We start from the raw sequence: 20,946 nt of genomic DNA, 5'->3' as shown, positions 1-20,946 counted from the left end.
TTCCCTGAGAGCCAGGAGCTCCTTGCACCGAGCACACACCCATGACTTCTGCCCATGGAGCAAATAGTCATACATGTGGCACTCTGTGAAATACACTGGGAAGTCCCCCCTCCCCTGCTGACTATCTTCATACTGGTTTTGTTGGCTGTTTAAAGTATTTAGAAATAGTTTATTAGAAGGATAGGTCTCAGCTGTAATGGTCAGCTGTTTAACTGTCCAAACAGCCTTTCCCAAGAATATGAGGGAAATATCAGTAATCATATGAGGGAAGGGATTTGTACTTACCTTCTCTTCTCCACCGGGCTCCTTGTGATCACAGGGACTTGTTCCAGGCTCCCTCACACACCTCCCTCTAAACTCCCACAAAACTCCAATGTCCTGTTTGCTATCCGTGTTCGCTATGTGCTCGGGCATTCACCTCTTATGTAGAGAGCAGGCTTCCAACTGAGACACAGATGTGGGTCAAAGGAATATGAGGCCTCCCACAGCCCTAGCTGACTCCACCCCCTCCAGGCAGGGACAAGCAAAAAATCCTGGAATTTACTAGCTCTGGCAAATGCTAGCCCTGGCAAATCACACACACACACACACACACACACACACACACTCCCCTCTTCCCTTTCTCTTTTCCCTTAAAGAGAAACCAGCCCCTCACAATCTCCCCTCCTCCTGTTAGTTCGTTTGAAGGGGGGAAAGGCTAGATGTTGTTCTGTTTAGAAAAGCTTGCTTAGCTCCTGAAACTGCTTCTGCTCTTTCCAGAGTAGGCTTCAAACTGGAAATAAATAATCAGGTTGTGGACACTGTACTTGTACTTGACACCTTTCTATATGAAATGAAGACAATGATGATCATTGCATGTCCAAAAGTGACCTGAGGTTTGCCTCACCAAACTTCAGTTTGAACCTTTGGTTTGTAGTGAATTCTGCCATCGTAACCTGAGGTTTTTCGGCAGCAGCAGTCCATCCAAATATGGACAGCACCATAACCACGGATTTGTTCACTTTCTGGAAACGTAATAATAGACTACAGCGCAGACCCACCCAGGATCGCACTCACTCCATGCCTGTGGCACTACTTGCTGGCTGCCTCTCCGAGCACTTGCCCTGCCCTGCATCTCCAATCCAACAAAGCAACTGTCCGGTAACGGGGATGCTGCCATGTCCCATCCCAAGCTTTTTAGCCTGTCAAACTGCAAAATCACACGGGATTATGCCCTCTTCCTACTCTGTCCCTTGCTCCCCACTCCAGGCAATCAGGAGAGAAAGGGGATGGGATGGCAAGATGGGCACTATGTGATTTGCTTTCTGAAAATGAAGTGACAAAGATGTATGTTCACAAGCACATGCACTCGAGGTGGCAACATAAGCAGGGCAACCACATTAGATCACTGGGATGGCAACATATGGAAGGGCAGTGATACCTGGGGTTGGGTTTGAAAGGCAGCCTCCACCAGGAATTATTGAATGGCTAAGGTCTATTTTTTTGTACAATGATGGTTTTTTGTACAATGACAAAGGGGACCTCATATGTGAGGAGTATGTCCATATTTGGATGAACTGCTGCTGCCAAAAAACCTCAGGTTATGATGGCAAAATTCACTACAAACCAAAGGTTCAAACTGAAGTTTGGTGAGACAAACCTCAGGTCGCTTTTGGACATGTAATGATCATCATTGTCCATTTCATATAGAGAGGTGTCAAGTATAGGTACAGTGTCCACAACCTGATTATATATTTGGCTGGGAAAGAACCTAGTAGCAGCAGCACTATTAGGATTTGAAACCCTAAATATTTGTATGCTTTTCATATCCGCTGACTTGGGATATAGGGAATGAGATACCCTCCCATCCCACACATGCATTCAGTCTTGTGGGCTGAGCACAAGAAAACTGTGTTGGTGTTTGTACTGACTCTTTTCAAAAAAATGCATTGTAAGATGTAGGGGCCTTGAAGATATTTTTGTCTGCCATATTCTGTAGTACTAAAATCCCTATCTAAGAGTGTTTATTCCTGACACAAAGTAAAAAGCTATTGTCTCAGAGCAGGGTCATTGTGGCTTTTTCCAGAAACATTTTTGTAGTGTAGTGGTGCTGCTCTTGATAACCAGTAGACTACAGAGTAACCATTTGAATCATTCTATTTAAGGTGACTCGGATGATGCAACTCCCTGTAGTTCAAATACCCTTTCTTCTACCCCACCTTCTGTGTCTCCTGCTGTGAAGGAATCTTCCCCCACTCCACCTTCCTCACCATCTGTCACAGGCAGCTTTGCTTCTTCCAGGTAAAGCACTTTCTGCCTTTTTTCTTCCTTGTATTCTCAAATACAATAAAAATTAAATCCCCTTATAGGGGAAGGACATTCTGTCAACATCTATACTCTTTATTTTTATTCCTCTTTTCTCAGGCCAAGTTCAGAGATTACAGTTCAGTGGGATTTCCTAAGGGAAATCTCAGATTGTGCACATTGTGGCATTTCTTCAATAAGATATACAAAATTTATATCTTCCTGTAATGAAGTAGTGCCATCACCAGCCAGATATGAATGCTGTTTTCCCTGAGATTACTTTTGAAGTGCATTAACAACAATTGTTGAAATGAAACATTCAGTCATCCTAAAAAAAAAAACCTTGGTCAGTTTTCACTCAGGCTCTAAGAAGCATGGACATTGCAAGTTAAGGTGCCCATCTTAACTTCTACACCATATACGCTGTAAATATGTTGTACAGTCTTGTATATTATGCTGCTTTAGGAATGAGGTTTCATGCACCCACATCTTTATTCATGAGCAGACCTCACCCAGGGGCAGAACTACAGGTAGACCTATACCCTACTCATGAGTAGACCCACAACCTTACTCCCAAGAAAAAGTGCCCTTGCTTGTGAATAGACCTAATGTTCTTGAGAGTAAGGGTTCCATTCATAATAACCAGTAGACAATCAACTTAAGTAGTCCTCACTTTTACTCATGGATTGGGCACCTGTTGCATTTCTGTCTGGAAACATACTGTACAGGTGGCATTTGGGGAAATCACTATATTTGTAGAGGCATCAGGCAAAAATTCATCAGAGACATCTCTAACAAGTGTTTGGGGAAGCTGCTCCTGTTGAATGCATCCCTCCCCAGCCCAATCTCAAGTTCACAGACCAAGGCAAAGTATGAGTACATGGAGCCTCATTTCTAAAGTTGGCGTATAATATACAAGACTGTCCAAAGTCTTTACAGTTGATATGATGTAGAAGTAACCATTTGAATCATTCTATTTAAGGTGACTCGGATGATGCAGCTCCCTGTAGTTCAAATACCCTTTCTTCTACCCCACCTTCTGTGTCTCCTGCTGTGAAGGAATCTTCCCCCACTCCACCTTCCTCACCGTCTGTCACAGGCAGCTTTGCTTCTTCCAGGTGTAGAAGTTTAGTCTTCCAGGTGTAGAAGTTAAGATGGGTATCAAGATACATCAAGATACTTACCTTCCCAAATACCTATCATTTCTAACTTCATTAAATAATTGGAAGAGCATAACATCTGACAAATGGGTGCTCAGTAGTACAATCTGGTTATGCTATTAAATTTATAAACTTTCCACTGGGATTAAATATACGTGCCCAACACCTACTCTTTTAGAAGAGGTTCAAGCCTTTCTTGCAGAGGATACAATAGAACCTGTTCCTCCTGCATTACACCACTTTGGATTCTACTGCATATACTTTCAGATCCCTAAAAAGATCTGAATATATTGGGCATAAGACCAATATTGGATCTGAGATGGTTAAATAAATACTTTAAAGTAACCAAGTTTCAAATGATATATAACCAAACAGGTCTCCTACTACAAATTCAGGAAACTTTAGTTTGTGGTAATTTATCTCAGATACCTACCTTCACATCCTGGTTTGTCCTACACATAGAATATACCTGAGATTGTATATAGTGATGATGGAATACTCATGGTGACAGCTCAAAACAATTCTCCTTTATAAAAGGGGGATTAATCCAACAGTATTATGTTAAAAGCAAACGTTTTGACATAAATAAGTCATTTTCAATGCTTGATGTTTGACACAACAGTGTTTGAACCGGCATTCCTATATAGCAAAACTGTAACTCTCCCCACCAATCAGCTGAAGCTAATGAAAAGCATGGTGGGGGGTGGGAGGGAGAGAAGAAGATATAAGAACAATTTCTGGAGCTCAATACTAACAAGGATTGGGTGGAGGGGAAGGAAACAAGTTAGATAGTGCACCCTTTAGAGGCCAATATATCTCAGAATTTCTTTTAAGTTCCTCTTTGCCCAGGTTTCAGTTTATCAATGTACAATGCTTCTCTGATTTTTCTTTTAAGTGTGCAACGTTTTGTCTCCAAAATACACACTTTAAGTGGCATTGTTTTTCCTTTGTGCCTGTCTCTCATGGGTATTGACCAAGGTCTTTCCCTGTTAATGTACTTTGTGTCTGCAAGAAGTTCTTTAAACCTATCCAATAGAAGCCTTCCAGTTTCTCCCACATAACATTCACCACAATCTGCGCAAGTAATCTTAAACCTTAAATCAAGTAATCTTAAACCTTTCTGTAAGTGGAAAGATGGTGCTTACAGGATTACTTGCACAGATTGTGATGAATGTTGTGCATATTGTGGTGAATGCAGGGAAAAACCCGAATCATGTATGGAGCACTCTTTGATATATCACACTGATTTAGGGGTAAATGTGACCAATATGTGAATGCACACCCACCCTCCCAGGGGGCCAGAAGGGGAAAATTCCCCCTGTTACCGGGATGGGAGATAGTGAGCTCCTTCCAGCTCCGCTTGCTGCTCACAAGTGACTGCACGGGCCTCTCGCCTCTCTGCTTCCTGCATGTGGAGAAAGGCTGGAAACAGGCGAGAGGCCCATGCAATCATTTGGGAGGAGGGAGGGATCCCTCCTATCCCGCTAACAGGGGGAACTCTCCCCTCCTCCCCCCCCTGCAGTCACCTCCACCACTGCGCCCCATCCCTCCCTCCCTGAGTAAATATTCAGGGAAAGGAGAACTCTCCCCTCCTCGCCCCCCTCACTGCAGCTAGTGCCGCCACCGTGCAGCAGTGGGTTTTTTAAAAATGCAAAAGAGGGGGGACTTTCTCCTCACCCCCCTTCACTACATCCATCACTGCCGCACCCCAGGCAAAGTGGGGAGGTTTTTCCTTGTCCCCCCTTTCCCACAGCCTACTGCCTACTGCTGCCACAGAACAGCAGCGTTGGTTTTTTTTAAAGGTAAGAGGGTTGCAAAAGCCTTTTTGCCTATGGGTGGCAAATAGTCTAATCCACCCCTGAGGATGATGAAGAATTCCTGGACAGGACATAAGAAGTTCTCCAGAAACTACCACAGGAGGAGGAGGTTTCTACAAAGGATGAAATAATTCCATTAGAAGAGGTGAGCAGAGGCAAGCATGTGACACGTCCAGTGTCCCAGGTGCTGAGCAACCAGTATGAGGTTCCACCAGGAGGGTGACCCCCACCACCACCACCTGGACAAGAATGGCCATCCCCAGCTGCATAGCAGAAAGAGGAATATGCTTGATCCCCCATAAATGAAAAGAATCCAACCACTGCCATGACAGGAATGGAACCACATTTCTGCACACTCAACAGATAATCAAGGGAGATATACTTACTTTGATCATCAAGGGAGATATGCCCAACCCTGCCAATCATGAAAACATCCACCATCACAATTACGTTATTTGCCTCTTCAAATGAATGCCTCCCTAAACATGAAGGGCAAAAACAGGTGATGGTGCACTGGGGCAGAACTCCAAGCATGCTTTGAGACAACTGTATTCATGTACATGTTTTTTAAAACAACGTCTGAATAGGGTTTATGCCTACAGCATTTCTGTGATTCACAAAACTAGTAACTCTGTTGAAATGGCAAGAAGGCAGCGGTGTAGGGACAATGGAGCAAGGGGAGGATGACCATCTCTAGGCCTCCAGGGTCTGGTGGGCCACAAAGGTACCCCCTTACCCTTGGCCAGGGCATGCCCCTGTCCCCTCCTGCAACCAGCCGGCAAAAGAAGTGCTTAGCAGCTGGTAGCATGAGGCACTCCTCCGACTCCTCCCCAGCCAGTGTTTCATTGAAATGCTGGGTGGGCTGCGGGGGGGGGGGGGAGTCCAGTCAATGAAATGCTGTCTGGGGAGGGTAGTAGCCATTCCTCCTGCATCTGACTTCAGATGCAAAGGGCATGGCAAATACTGGGTACAAGGCCAGTCAGCCCCTGCCGAGGTTCCCCAGTCAGTCATTTGCTGAATGGACTTGGACTGGGAGCTCCTTTGCGCAAGAACACCAGTGTTTGAGCAGTAAGAGCACCAGGTTACCCCTTCAAATGACCTCCTCATGCATGCGCAGGGGCCATTTAGCCCTGTGTGGGCTGTGGGGAGGTATGGCAGGTGGTTCGCTTCCTCCCCGCTGCTGTGTGCTCTGCAGTTACTGTTCCCAGGAGTGGTTCAGTGCCTCTGCGCCTCTTGTTTTTAAAAGTAGCAGCTGGCAGGCTGAAGGGGGTAGCTGGTCGTGTTGCCACCTCCCCCTCCCTGCTGTGGGCTCTGCACATCAAAGGTAATTTCCTGGTGCCTCGGTGCCTCTTTCTTTTAAAAAAAAAAATGCTGAAAGGAGGCTCTCCACCCCCCCCTCTCCCATACAGGTTGAATAGGTTCAGATTTGATTTGAATCGAATCAAGTCCAGTTTAAATCGGCCTATTCCAGGCCAATTTGATTCATGTTTGAATCGAAATAACATGTTTGTATTTGAACTCGAATTGAATTGAGATTTTCAATTCGTGCACATCCTTAGTTGAAATTCATTATATCAAGGGGAAGAACATTTTCAGGAAATGTATCCTCAATTTCAGGAAAGCTGATTTCAATGAGTTCCAAGAAAAATTAGGCTAGAAAAACTAAAGGGAGGGGGAAGAGTTGAAGAGGGATGAGGAATTTTGAAAAGTGAGATAATGAAGAAAAAATTGCAAGCAATTCCCATGATAACAAAACACAGGAGAAAGCTCAGAAACCTCTCTCAACAGCTCAGAAGCAAAAAGAAAACACAGTATACAGGAAATGGAAGAAGGAGTAGCTAACCAAGGAAAAGTACCCCCGAAAATGGCCCAAAACTACAGGGAAGCTAACAACCAGAATGAATTGAGAATTGTGAGGGATGCCAAAAACAAGAAGGGTTTTTGCCGATATGTCCCAAACAGGAAAAAGTCAAGTTATTTTCAAGGTATAATGAACTGTAGTTTATTAAAGTTAATGAAGGAAGACTTAATGAAAGAAGTATGAGGAAGACCTTTGCCAAAACTCAGCCTGTTGTTTTTCAATGGATGCTTTCAAAATGCATCCCAAAAGCAACAAGAAGGGAGTTTATTAATATATCCAAAACAATAGGAAGGACAAAGAAATGGCCGGGCAAAGAAGGTGAAATGGTAACATGTAAGAGACAAAAGGCAATTCTGAATAGGTTCAAAACACCTGTTTTGCATCTGTCTTCTTCCACTAGGCAAATCTGACCCAGCCAAGCAACAGAGGAAGAAAGGAAGCAATATGCCTCTAATAGGCAGAGCTGATAAGATAACATCTAGACAGTTTAAATGAGTTTGTCTCCAGATCCAGTTGAACTACATGCCTGGATACTGAACAACTGTCTGTAATCTTTGGAAACTCCTGGTGCTCTGAAGTGTCAGAGTACTGGAGGCAAGCAAATGTCCCTATCTTCAAAAAGCGGGGGGAGGAGCTGGGAAACTATCTACCTGGCAAGAGCCTAGAACAGGTTAAAGACCAGTCTGTCTATGAGCACTTAGAAATGAATCTGGTGGTTATTTCTTTTATTTATTTATTTATTTTTACATTTTATATCCCACTCTTCCTCCAAGGAGCCCAGAGCGATGTACTACATACTTAGGTTTCTCCTCACAACAACCCTGTGGAGTAGGTTAGGCAGAGAGAGAAGTGACTGGCCCAGAGTCACCCAGCACGTATTACGGCTGAATGGGGATTTGAACTCGGTTCTCCTCGGTCCTAGTCCAGCACTCTAACCACTACACCACGCTGGCTCTGGTGTAGTAGGATTAGTCTGATTAGTAGGAGCCAGCATGGATTTGTCAAAAACAAGTCATGTCAGAGTAATCTTACCTCTTTAGTTCAGTAGATCCAGGAAATGCTGTGAGAATCCTGGGAATGAAATCATGCCGTGTATCTTGATTTCAGCAAAGTATTTAATCAAGTCTCCTATGATATCCTTGTTGACAAGTTAGTAAAATGTGGGATAGATTATGCTAGGGATGTGCACAGAACTGGCTGGCCTGATTCAGTTCAAGGCCGCATTGGCCTCGAACCCAACCGGGCCAGTTTGGTCCGGCACCCCCTCGACCCCCACCCCACCCCGCTTTGGTTCGATGGGGTGGGGTGGTTGCAATCTTTAAATTCTTTTTTTTAAAAAAATTAACCTTTTACTCCCCTTGGGGGGAGTTCCTGGAGGCGGCGGCAGTGGGGTCAGCGGAGGTTCCGCCTCCCCCCACTGGCCTTCTAAATCACTCCCTCGCCAGGTTTGGGCGCTCTTTGACCGGTTTTGGGCCTTCTCCCAGCAGCCCGGTGACCATGTTGGAGGCTGGGCGCCTGTGCACATGGCCTTTGCATGGCCCGGGCCAGGAACTCCCCCGAGGGGAGTAAAAGGGGTGTGTGTGTGTGTGTGGGTGTGTGTGTGTATTTTTAATTATTATTATTATTTATTTTTTTAAGATCGTGAACCCCCGAACTGGTTCGCACATCTCTAGATGATGCTACTGTTAGGTGCATTCACAGCTGATTGAACTGCACCCAGTGAGTACACATTAATGGCTCCAAGTCATCCAGGAGGGGAGGCATCAAGTGCTGTATGGCTCTGTCCTGGACCTTGAGTTGTTCAACATGTCCATAAATCATCTGGAGCATGGAGTAGAGGGGATACTTATCAAATTTGCCGACAACATTAAGATAGGGGACATTTTAAGAAGCACACTGAACCCGCTGAATTAGTTCAGAAAATTACAACAAAGATGGTGAGATTTCTCAAAACCAGTTCTCAGCCATTCTTCATAGGTTGAAGAATGGTTGAAGGAACTGAGTATGTTTAGTCTGAAGAAGATAAGACTAAGGGGAGTCATGATAGTTGCATTCACATATCTAAGGGGGTGTCACATAAATGAAGGAGAGGGCTTGTTCTCTTGTTTGTCCTGAGGGCAGGACTAGAACCAATGGATTGAAATTACAAGCAAGCAGATTTAGGCAAGAGATTAGGAAAAGTTTCCGGCTGTAAAAGCTTATACAGTGGAACAGTCTCTTCGTGCTTCATTCTCTTCTTCACAGCAGGTTTTCAAACGGAAGCTGGAATGCCATCTTTTAAGGATGCTGTGGCAGTTCTCTGAACTGAGCAGAGGCTTGGACTAGAAATCCTCCATGGTCCCTTCTAACTCTAAAACTCTGTTATCCTAAAAGTATAGATGAGGGAAAGGCTTCAGCTAAATTTTCCCTTCACTTTCCCATTTTATAAGGAATTATCATAATCCAAGTTTTGTTGTGTCCTAATCATTCAGGTTTTGTAGCATGTAACTGCTGGTATGTGCTTTCAGAGAGTGAGAAGTAAAATAGATTTGTCCTGTTGTCTATTCAGTACAAGTGCTAGGGATGTGAGAGTGGGTTCAGTATTGAACCCATTCGACATTGAACAGGGCTGGCTTGGTGGTTCGATACTGAACCACCCTTGGACTGAACTGGCCCCTGTTCGGCCCGATCACGGACCGAACAACCTCCGGTTGGGGTTTGTTGTTTTTCCAAAACAAGTTTTTACATCTTCAAAAAAAGAAATATAACTCCAGGGGCTTGTCCACTGCCATGGGGGTGGGGGGGACTTGCTTTTAAAAAAGGAGACCCCCCCTTTTTAATATCTGGGGTCTCCAGATCTCTGGAGACCCCCCCCCCCCTCTGCTGACCTCCATTAAGTTCCAAAAAGTCCAGCTTGGGCAGTCTTTAGCCCATTCTGGGCCTCACTGCCATGGCTTCGGCCATTTTGGAGGCTGCTGTGCATACCCAATGGGCCTCTGTGTGGCCTGGGCGTGCCCATTGGACATGCATGGTGGCCTCCAAAATGGCTACCACCATGGAGGTGAGGCCCGGAATGGGCTTTTCAGAACTTTTCAGAACTTAATGGAGGCCAGCAGGAGGGGGAATCTCTGGAGAACACCCCCACCGCGGACAAGGCCCCAGAGTGGCACCGGTGAGTTATATTTCTTTTTAAAAACAAGTTAATTTTTTAAAAAAATTGCAAGCTCCCCAAACCAAACCGGGGGTGTTTGGGGGCCTGTCCGAGTCTGATCCGGACTCGAACTGAACAACCCGGTTTTGTACACAGCCCTAACAAGTACAGTTGAAAAATATTCTATAAATTATTTTCATGTTACTCTTTGAACATGGGTAGGTACTTGTGAGTCATAGCTATGTCTGAGGAGGCATGAAACTGTGCTCTAATTCCTAAGTGATCATAGGATGTGTTACTATATATGTGTGTTACAAAGAGAAGGTGCATGTGGCACAAGCGTCTTGAAGAGACTTTGAAATTCTGAGTAGTCATCTGAGTCTCAATATGTTTTTTTCGAACATATACCCCTGCATCATTGGATAGTAACATGAGAAGTCTTGTGACTGTAACTGTGTAGCCAAAAGATTTGAGAGGTAAATCGTATGGACAACACTAAGCACTCTCTTAAGAATGCATCTTAATTTGTTGCCAGTGTTATGCACCTAGGTTATCTCAGTCTGTCTCAGCTTATAAATGAAAATATTTTTTTCTCATATTTTAGCCACAGTCTTGGTATGGAACTGATGGGACTGCAGGTAGATTACTGGATCACAGCTCATCCTCTGGAGAAGAAGAGAGACCCAGAGAAAAGGGAACTTGCCACTGCTAAAAACACACTGAAATGCACTTTCCGGTCTCTCCAGGTCAGCCGGCTGCCTGCTAGTGGGGAAGCCACAACCATTCCAACTATGTCAATGACAGTTGTGACAAAGGAGAAGAACAAAAAAGGTATGGAAAGGAAACTTTTTCTGACTAGTCCATATTGACCAGATACTGTGAATACTAGCTTTCCAATAGATCCCTTTGTGATCTTTCACAAGACTTTATCACTGGACTGTGCTGGAGACCTGACTTTATTAAGTGTTTTAAAATTCTGCCATTTTAAGACCATAGTTGAAGCTCAAACTCCACAAAGCTGAGAAGTTGGAACTGAAGGTCAGTGTCTTCACAGGCATGCCATGTGTTGAGCAATGTCAAAAATTGTGCTCACTTACAACTTGCCTCCCCTTGCTTAGCTGTAGTGTCTATGTGTTCTTCTTGAAAAACAAATATTTGAAAATGCGATCGTTTTAAAACAAAACTTGATCTAAAGATTCAGCCATAAAAGATAATGTGATAGCAAGCTTGTCCACACCACTATAATTTTTGCCCACACAAAGGGGCAAAAGCATTCTTGGATGCCTGAAAATACAGTTTCTTGGAAGCTGGCAGACTGTTGCAGAGATGTATCAGACTTCATACACAAGGACTCATTCTGTATCTGTAGTGCATGATGCTTATGTACTTCAGAGCCTGCTTTACCACTGAATGCCAGCTAATTTCCAAAGCAGAGTTAGGTCACAGTAGCAGCACTGAGATGGTCTGAGCCTTTCAAACTTGACCAGCTATCATGGTTTCTGGTGCTGAGTACTTTAAAGAGATATTGTGCACTTAAGTTCTAAACTTGCACTTGCTTGACACATTTTTCTGTGTCTGCTTACAGCAGAAATAACCTTATAGGGCAAAGCTGGATTAGTATTCAAGTCATCTGAACATTCAGACACTCCCTTAGGAAAGCAGTCACAAAAAGGTTGTGCTGATATATTTAAACCTGGTTTCTTCTAGTGATGTTTCTGCCTAAGAAAACAAAAGACAAGGAGTTTGATTCTAAGAGTCAGTGTATTGATGGCATCAGCCGACTCATTTGCACAGCAAAGCATCATCAGAATATGTTGCGGGGTAAGTGCTCATCATCCAGCACAATCATCAGAGTCTGTTTCTGAACAACTGCTTTAGTTTCTCTTCTATCTACATGAGGTTTATATGTATAGTCCCTGTGCAGAATAAGCTGAAACTCTCAGGGCTGATTAGCATCAATCCAGGTCTGCACCCCATGAGAGTTGTTAGAGCACATTGTGACTAACTAGAGGCCAAGCTTAGTGTTGACAGAGAAGCCATAGCCACAGATATAAGACTATAATTTAGTGCTGTCAGACCTGCTGGTACACAAGTCAGGCAAACAGAATGCCATGGCAGGAATTTGATAGTCTTTCCCTTTCAACTTCTGCCTGCTTAGTTGCTTGAGGAATCCTTGAGGAAGGATTAATTGTAAACCGCCCTGAGCTCTTTTGGAAGAGTGGTATAAAAATTGAATGAATGAATGAATGAATGAAATAAATTAAATAAAATTAAATTAAATAAGATGGTACTTAGACCATGTTCACAGAGACTTGGCTGCAGAAGGGGATTGTATAATGGCCAATGCTGTTTCTTTTTCACAGCTAGTTATATCTTCTAGTTATATCTTCTTCCTTTTCTGAAAACAATTTATTAATTCACATCATTTCTGATACTTCATCCACCTGTTACATGGGAGGGAGGGGCAAAAAGAATTTACTTTCAGGGGTGCTGATTTGAGCATTCCAAACTGCTATAAAGGGTTAAAGCTTGCCAGTCCTCAATGCCAGAGGTGGGCAGTCTTCAGGCTTGCATGATCTACTTAAAAATATTTTTAAAACTAAAACCTTGATGCTTACCAGCTGGAGCAAGACAGAAGATAATGGTGCAGGAGGCAGAATTCATTACCTACAGCGTCCCATGAGCTAGACACTGGGATGGCCTGTATATTCAAGTACTAACTACAATAAAGGTTTTCAAGATTCCCAAGTGGCCAGCAAACCTGGACAAGCACCTAAACAAAGGAGACTAATTTAGGCACATTTTACAGGTGAAAAATTCTGAAACTGGGAGATCAGCCCAGGACTAGCCACTGAATCCATAAGAATGCTTTTTTCATTGTGATGTTTCATTATGATAGCACGTTGTGATGTTACCTTAATAATTAAGTCTTGTTTTAGAGCTAGGGAATACAGTGGCTCAGAGAGATACATAAGTAATTATGCTTAGGATTGCATGCAGCCCTGCTGAAGCTGCTCTGGCATCAGGAGGATGAAGTGTGCTTAGAAGGTTAGCATGTCCATTGATGGCAGTTGCTCTAGGCACAGCTCTTGATGGTTGCCATGTAGATGAGGTCATGTAGCCCAGATAGGAGCACCAAGTGAGTACTTACAACCAAACAATTGGGGTAAGATTGTGTTGCTGTTCTCCATGATTGTTAAAATGCTGGGTACAAAAGCTGAGTACTCCTGCTGTAAGCGGCCCATGCTGGAGGGGGAAGCGCAGTTCTCACAATCACTGAAATCTGGGTAGCCTTCTTCCTACCCCAATTTTAGTGGTCGTGAGAACCAGCCCTTTTTCTGTTGACAGTTACTGGCATGAGGTTTCGGTGTTTTTCTTTTTCTTTACAGGATATCTGACAGAGTAAGTGAAGGCTGATATCAGGCCAGCAATAAAAATTAATCATACTAGTCCATATGAAGGGAATGAAAAGCAAAACAGACTTTAAAAACCCCAACAAAATAAAACCCCAAAGTGTGCTCCAAAGGTGGGAGATAGGTGAGCAGGAGAACCTCAGGTGTGGAAGCACATCTATAGGGGATAGAGAGGAGAAGAGCTGATGGAGAACGAGAGGAACTAGAGGTATCATCTGTGAAACCAACTATCTTTCAACATTCAACGAATGACAACTGGGACACTTTGTATCTGTGAGGGGCATAGACAGATCTGGAAAGGGAAACTCAGGCAGAAAAAGAGAAGGGGGCTAAGCACCTGCAGCAGAAGGCCTTTTGTTGAGAAAAACTGCAGCCGGTACCCTCTGCACACTCTTAAAATGAAAGAGTGGTGTTGCCTCTGAATGCGATGCATTCCCCTTCAAATATTAATGGACCATTGCAACCTACCTTGCCAGATGGTGAAATGATAATGAGTGACATGGATGGTAAAGTTTCTTAACTCCTATTTTGCATCTGTCTTCTCCACATGGGAAATGAATTGAGGCCCAACTGGGCAACAGTTACATAGACAAAAAAAAGGAGGGAGTCATTCCTCAGAATAGGTAAAGAGATAGTAAGATTGTAGAACAAAACAATAGTAAAATAAAACAAAAAGGCATAGCTGCCTTACCTCTCCATGTCCAGAGGTGAATGTTACACCATGTTACACCTCAGGGCATTAAATGAACTTTAAGAGGTGATTTTAGGGTTGCTATCTCTCTGAGAACTCCTGGAAAATGGGTGAGGTGCTGGAAGTCTGGAAACAAGCAAATGCTGTCCTTGTCTTCAAAAAGGGGGAAAAGGAAGAGCTAGAGAACTATGACTTGATGTTGGTAGCTGGCAGGGCCCTAAAAGAAATTATTAGGCTGTTGATCTGTGAGATTGACAGAAAATCATTGGGTAATTAGTAGCGGCCAGAATGGGGTTGCCAAAAACGAATCATCCAAGACTACTCATTCTTTTGTTACTAGTTAATTTCAGCAAATAATTTGACAAACGACGTTCTTATTGATAATTTGGTTAAATAGGGGCTGGATGATACTATGTAGGTGGAGTCACCTCTGGTTGAACAACTGTACCCAACTATTGCTCATTAATGGTTCCAGGTCAACTTGGAGGGAGATGTTGAGTACAAGGCTCTGTCCTGAGCCCTGCACTCTTCAACATTTTCATAAATTACTTGGAGAAGGGACAATGGAGGATACTTATCAGATTTGCAGATGACACAATGCTGGGAACAGCTTGCACCTTTGAAGACAGAAATGAGCTTCAGTCCAGTCTGGACAATTCTAATATTGGACCACAGCCAATGATATGAAGGTAAACGGAGACAAATGTAAAAAGTCCTGTTTCTCTGCTGGTGTAGGTCACCTAGCATGGGTTATGCCATGCTACTTGTTCCAGGAGGCAGGACAAACAAATCTGAAGAACCTTAATGCAGCCCTACGGTGGGTGGTCCTCAGTTTTTTATCCTGCCTCTGCTCCAGTGAGACATTGCCACTTAGCCCCTCTGACTAAATGTCGGCGAACAAAAAGCAGAAGAGGGTCGGCATGCTTGCACTGCACAGCAAGCAAGCCCAGCACCAATTGTTCCCACCAAGGATGAAGGACCCACAAACGGCTTGAACAACTTTGGAAAGGGCGGGAGGGAGCCTCGCAGGTGACAAAGGGTCACAGTGGCTTTCACCTCTTAAAACTGCTGAGAGATGAGGGGGACTCCGGGCATGACTCCAGCCATCGGTGCTCCTCTAGCCACAGCCTCCACAAAGGGAAAAAACATGTCCACTTCCAACATGGGCGCAAACAGGGCGCATCAGAAGCCAGTGAAGGAACGCCCTCACAAAAGTGAAACCGGGCGGTTCTGGCAGCATGCTCCCCTTCTCATCCACTTCTCTTGCCAGCCCAGAAGCAGTCCAGGGTGCCTCCTGTGTCCCCACATGCAGACTCATGCTCCTAAAACAACAAGCAGGCTGGACACCTAGAGTGGAGAGGGCAAGTGATTTAGACAAGGCATGTGCAAAGGAGGATTCATCCCAGCTTGCAGACCCCTTGGAGAGCAGCACCGAGGGAGACACTGGGGCTGTGGAGCAGGAGAAACAGGAGGTCATATACTGATGAGCTCACTCCTTGTCACCAAGGGGCGGGGTGAGGGAAGTGCACCGATCTCAGTTGCTTCTATGCAAAATCCACTAGAGGGTGCACAGAACAGGGCTTCCCAGAGGCCACCCAGTCTGCCTCCTGACTGGAAAAGCTGGATGCAGAATGCCGTCCAACAGATTGTTATGGCCACTTTATCTTCCCAGAAGGAATTGGTGGGGCATAGAAGAAGGAGGCTCATCTTCCTCTCCCTCTCCTCAGGCTGTTAAACGTAAAGCTCAATGAGCCAGAAACATAAGCAGAAAAGTAGAGAGACCAGGTCCTCGGAGGATTCAGGTGAGGATTCCCTGGACCTTTGCTACCTCATTGGGCACAAGTCCCTCGTGGCTGACACTGTGTCTATTCAGGATTCCTCTTCATTTTTAAAAAAATTAAATTTTATTGGTTTTAAAAATATAAAGATACAAAAGTGAGGGGGGGAAATGAAATTAATATAAGATCAAAATAATAAGATACATCTCCAAACTTACAATAGCCACTAATAAAAACAGTTTTGCATACTTGTTTGGCAAACTTATTATCCACAAGTAAAGTACATTCTCATCATCAAAGTTGTCTAGTCCGGCCAAGCATCCTTTTAAAGCAAAATCCAAGGGAAAAGTTTAGTGACAAAAAAGTGGCAACTCTATCAGTTATGAGCTTCAAATTAAACCTGAATCTCATTGGTTTTTATATCATTCAGGTATTTAGCGTATTATCTCCCACAAAATATTGAATAGTTACATCAAAGCAAACTGAGAAAATGAAAATGAAAATTATGATAGTAATAATAATAATGAAAGAAAATGGCAGAGTGAAGTAATCTGTAATTAAATACAGTTTTTCTCTAAACAATTTGATTTTTAAAGGAAAGAAAGAAATTGAAGGACTACCGAAAATATGGCAAAAGCTTTGTTTGGAAGCCTTTTAGGTTAATTAAAAATAGATAATACCAAAGCAGAAAAATAACGAAGATGTTCAAATTAGTAAATATAAAAAACTTATTTCCTACTAGACAAAGGAAAACTAGTAAACTAAAACATTGTAATAATTATACTGGAATAGAGAGTGGGGGGGAGCCTTTTATCATCAGTGACCCAGGCCAATTAGTAATGCTATTAAACTAAAATGAAAATAGTAAAATGCAGGAACAAGAAAAAGCCATAACATAAAGTTATCAAAGACTTGTCAATAAACCAGTCCAATTAATAATCCAGTAAAAGCTGAAAAGAGAGAAAATAATGCAGTTAAGACTTATTTTGAATCTAAAAACATATGTATCCAAATCTTTTTAACTTCAGAGAAAGGATAATACCAGGCAAGTAAAACCCATCTGTACTTGAATGAGTCTGTGAAACATTTAGCTGTATCGAAGATTGAATATGTAATCTTTCCCCTAAGTCCCATCATATAGTCATTTCCAGGATCTGATAGAGTAACATGTGGATCCCCCAGCATTTGTTTATCAGTGCAACTATCCTGGGAAGCCTTATGTTGTTCAGATTGCATTGTCTCACTAGAAGTCATCTGAGATCTAGCCTCTGAATTGGTCTGAAATCCCTCCTGTTGAAAAGATAACTTTGCACTCATACTATCTATTGGTGAGGAGATCTTATTAAGCTCTCCTATAACTGAAAGAAAAAATTGGTTATAGGACATCATTTTGACAGACATGCTAATCCCTACTTCTTAAAACAAGCTTGCTAAATTCCCTACTTTGTTTACCACCAAGCAATTTCACAGGCAATAATAATGTTCAGTACGTGTGATCTTCAAAAAGCAACCTCACAAGGAGTTTCCTTCAAGTTAAAAATAGGCCCAAACTGAATTCCCTCTTAACAAGTAGTACCAAGCAGAATAGACAAGGGAATACTTGAGCTTGACTATACTTTGGTAATGTAGAATTCCCGAATAATGAGTTACCAAGTAATATTTACAGGGAATGCAAGAGTTAATACAGGAATTTACCTAACAGTATAGTTCCTCATCTAATATCAGGCACTAAAGTCCAGATTAACGCATGTCCGTTATTATCTGACAGTTAAAATAACACGAACTGTTTTTTCTGGGGAGAGAAGAAACAGTTAAAATAACCCCCAGTATCTTCTGGCAAGTTAGAATAAGCTGCGTTGGGATGTTTTCAGCTTTCTCAAGTCCTTTACGAAAACAAACTGGAACCAGGTGTTCTGTTTCAAGAAAAGAGAAAAAGTTCTCATGGGTAGATGAAACAGTTCACTAATTGTTTAACACAGTCTCATGAACCAGTTCAAAGCTTTAAATCATGCTGTCCTGAGACTGATTACAATGGTCCTTTACTCGAAGATTGCTTGGGTTATAAATCCACAATCGAACTTGAAAGCTGTAAATATTGTCAATTATCCAGGCAGAGTCTTCATGACCTTTCTAGGAGGTTAACACATTTTATAAAGATTTAACCATACACAAGTCCAATCCCAAGACCATGAAAAATGCTTTAAAATTTCTAAAACTATAGTTCTAAATTAATAAGACCATAAATCCATTAATATCTGATGATTAACATATTAAAGGTTCCTCTTCGTCCCAGAGGCAAATAATAGTTAGTTTGAGCTCCAAAACAGATAAGAATATGCCATCCGGGGGATGACAACTTTCTAAGGATAGCTTGCAGATGTTCTGCATGAGAGATAGGAAGCCAAAACTCTCACAGCCGAGAAAGATTCTTCTTTACCAATGCCATGCAAAAAAGGGAAAGAAAAGAAATCCAGTCCGACTTCAGTAATAGCCTTCTATACCTGTCATATAGTATTAGGTGGTGTTCAGTACTCCAAAATTATTTAAGCTGTAAATCCTTAAGCAACATAAAGTCAATGACTGAAACCTGAGACCGTAGTCTTGTTCCATTCGGTTAATAATAGTCATCCAAAAAAGCATCCTTAGATTGTAATAAAATGTTAATCCTTATTAATCTGGTAAAGTGTAATAAAGTGTTGATCATCGCCAAATTGCCAAAGTCCAGTTTCAGTTGGAATTTGACATCAGAATCCTCAGATAGTTTGATAATAACAATTAAAGGCTTGAATAATCCATAAGAAATCCGTAGATGATAGTCATCCAAGAAAAGAGGAAAAAAACCAAAACATTGCCAAACCAGAAAAACGTAATAAAATGTTAAGCATTGTCTCATTACTCCACTACCAATTCATATATACATATTTTTAAAAGAATATGTAAAAGATGGTGTCAAAAGGTGGTGAAAAGCATCAAGCTTCTTTTTGAGATATGTAGATCCTTTCAGAAGTGTCTAGCAAAATTAAAGATTAACAGATTAGTTATGAACAAACCTTGAGCCTGCGTTTTGATTATTCGTCCTCTTGTTTAACTAAAGTAGAAAATCCATCCCATTTCAAAGTGTTAGATAACTTAAAGGTTGCCTAAGTTGTAAATCCTTAAGAGTTGTAAATCCTTAATAGCAAGTGCTATAGTTAACTGGAAGCTGAGTCTTCTATGCTGTTCTGTTCGGTGATTTCTTTGTTAGAAGTAGCATGAATCCTCAGCTCAAAAAAAAAAGGAGTACCTTGATGATCTTGAAGTTTGGAGAGTAAGAACAGAGAGGAAACAACAAAAGAAAATTACAGAAATTAAAATTGGGGAAGGCAGTCGCGAATAAAGCAGATGTTATTGCTCTCTTCTCTTTGGGTGGGAAACTCATGGAAAGTCTCTCCTGAGTTCGTCTGGTGTTTCATTCATGATTTATTTCTGTTTCGATTTCCTTGTATGTTTGCACCAGTCTGCTCTCAGGTGACAGCTCCATTTTTCTTCTGTGATCAGTCTTCCTGATTGATAATAAGCCTGTTACTCCAAAGAGTTAGTGCAGTTCTTGGCGGAAAAATCCACCAGAACTACTGGTCACGACTCCATTTTCCCCAGAGTCCCTCAGGATTCCTCTTCAGTTGAAGAGGGGGAAATATCAGATGATAATGCAAAAAATCCAAATACTCAATGCTTGTTTTTCAGTTGCTCATTAACCAATCTATTGCAGCCGTGGGCTTAAAATCTAATAATGTGGAACAGGAACCTATGGTGTCCAGGGGCTTTCTGCTTCTTCCCAAACCCAAGGCCAAAACCTATCATGCCAAAACCTATCATGAAGGGTTCACCGATACTATATGTGAGGAATGGAATTCCTCTATATCCAAGCACGCTTCCTCTTTGGCTAACAAGTTTTATGATTTCGAAGATGAGACTCTAAAATTGCTTAAAGTTCCCCTTACAGATGTCTCCTTCGTGGCCCTCCTCAATGGAGCAGTGGTCCTCCACCCTCAAGGACCTGGCTAACAAAAGGTGGAGGCAGCTATTTGGAGATCTCATGAATCTACTTCTATGGCTATTAGAGCTGACACCATGGCCTCCCTGGTGTCCAGGGCGTCCTTCCTTTGATGAGTTATTGAATGATCTTCCTTCTGATCCTGTTAAAATGAGATGCAAGCTCTTGAGACTGCAGAAAGCTGCCGCTTTCACAGCAGGTGCAGCTCTGGACAGTGTCAGATTCTCAGCCAGGTCTGCATACACTAGCATATCAGCTAGATGCAATATGTGGCTAAAATATTGGAAAGTAGAAACCTCCAAGTTTAACCTTGCAGCTGTACCTTACAGCTGTTTGGGGGTGAATCTCTAAAGGATGTCTTGGTAGAGACAAAAGATAAACTCAAAGCCTTGCCTTCATCCCAGAAACAGGAGGATAAGGGCTCTAACCACAGGTTCTCTCAACCTTTTAGGGCCTTCTGCTCATCCTATCGCCCAGGGGAGTCACCTCAGTCTAATAGGCCTTATTGGCCTATTCTAGGAGACAGGGCAGACAACATTTCTCTCTCCAGAATAGATCCTCCTTCAAAATCCAGGCCCAGGGACCCAGGCAACAATCCTGACGGTCCAGGCATGGCTGTGGAGGGCTGCCTTTTGGACTTTTGCCCTGCCTGGAACGCATCAACCCCAGATGAGTGGATGCTTTCCATAGTAAGTCAGGGCTACAGGATAGAGTTCCTCCACCAGCCAAGAGACTAGTCCAGGAATATTGCAAAGCACAAGGGGCTTCTTCTAGCCATCG

General features: G+C 42.8%; 1 protein-coding gene across 11 annotated transcripts in view; it reads left to right on the top strand.

The window, feature by feature from the left end:
* Nucleotides 1-20,946, top strand: part of PACS2 (phosphofurin acidic cluster sorting protein 2) — a 256,899-nt gene that overhangs the window by 215,175 nt on the left and 20,778 nt on the right. For 8 of the 11 annotated variants that reach the window (XM_053248447.1, XM_053248442.1, XM_053248444.1 and 5 more), the window contains 3 exons: nucleotides 2,145-2,280; nucleotides 10,856-11,082; nucleotides 11,959-12,072. In XM_053248447.1, the coding sequence (XP_053104422.1) occupies nucleotides 2,145-2,280; nucleotides 10,856-11,082; nucleotides 11,959-12,072 (477 nt within the window). The other 3 variants (XR_008306723.1, XM_053248449.1, XM_053248450.1) reach the window with 3 other exon arrangements.

Source organism: Hemicordylus capensis, chromosome 4, assembly GCF_027244095.1.
Source record: "Hemicordylus capensis ecotype Gifberg chromosome 4, rHemCap1.1.pri, whole genome shotgun sequence".
In the NCBI taxonomy this organism is placed as follows: Eukaryota; Metazoa; Chordata; class Lepidosauria; order Squamata; family Cordylidae; genus Hemicordylus; species Hemicordylus capensis.
Note: the sequence above shows the minus strand (reverse complement) of the source record. Positions and strands in the feature narration are given on the sequence as shown.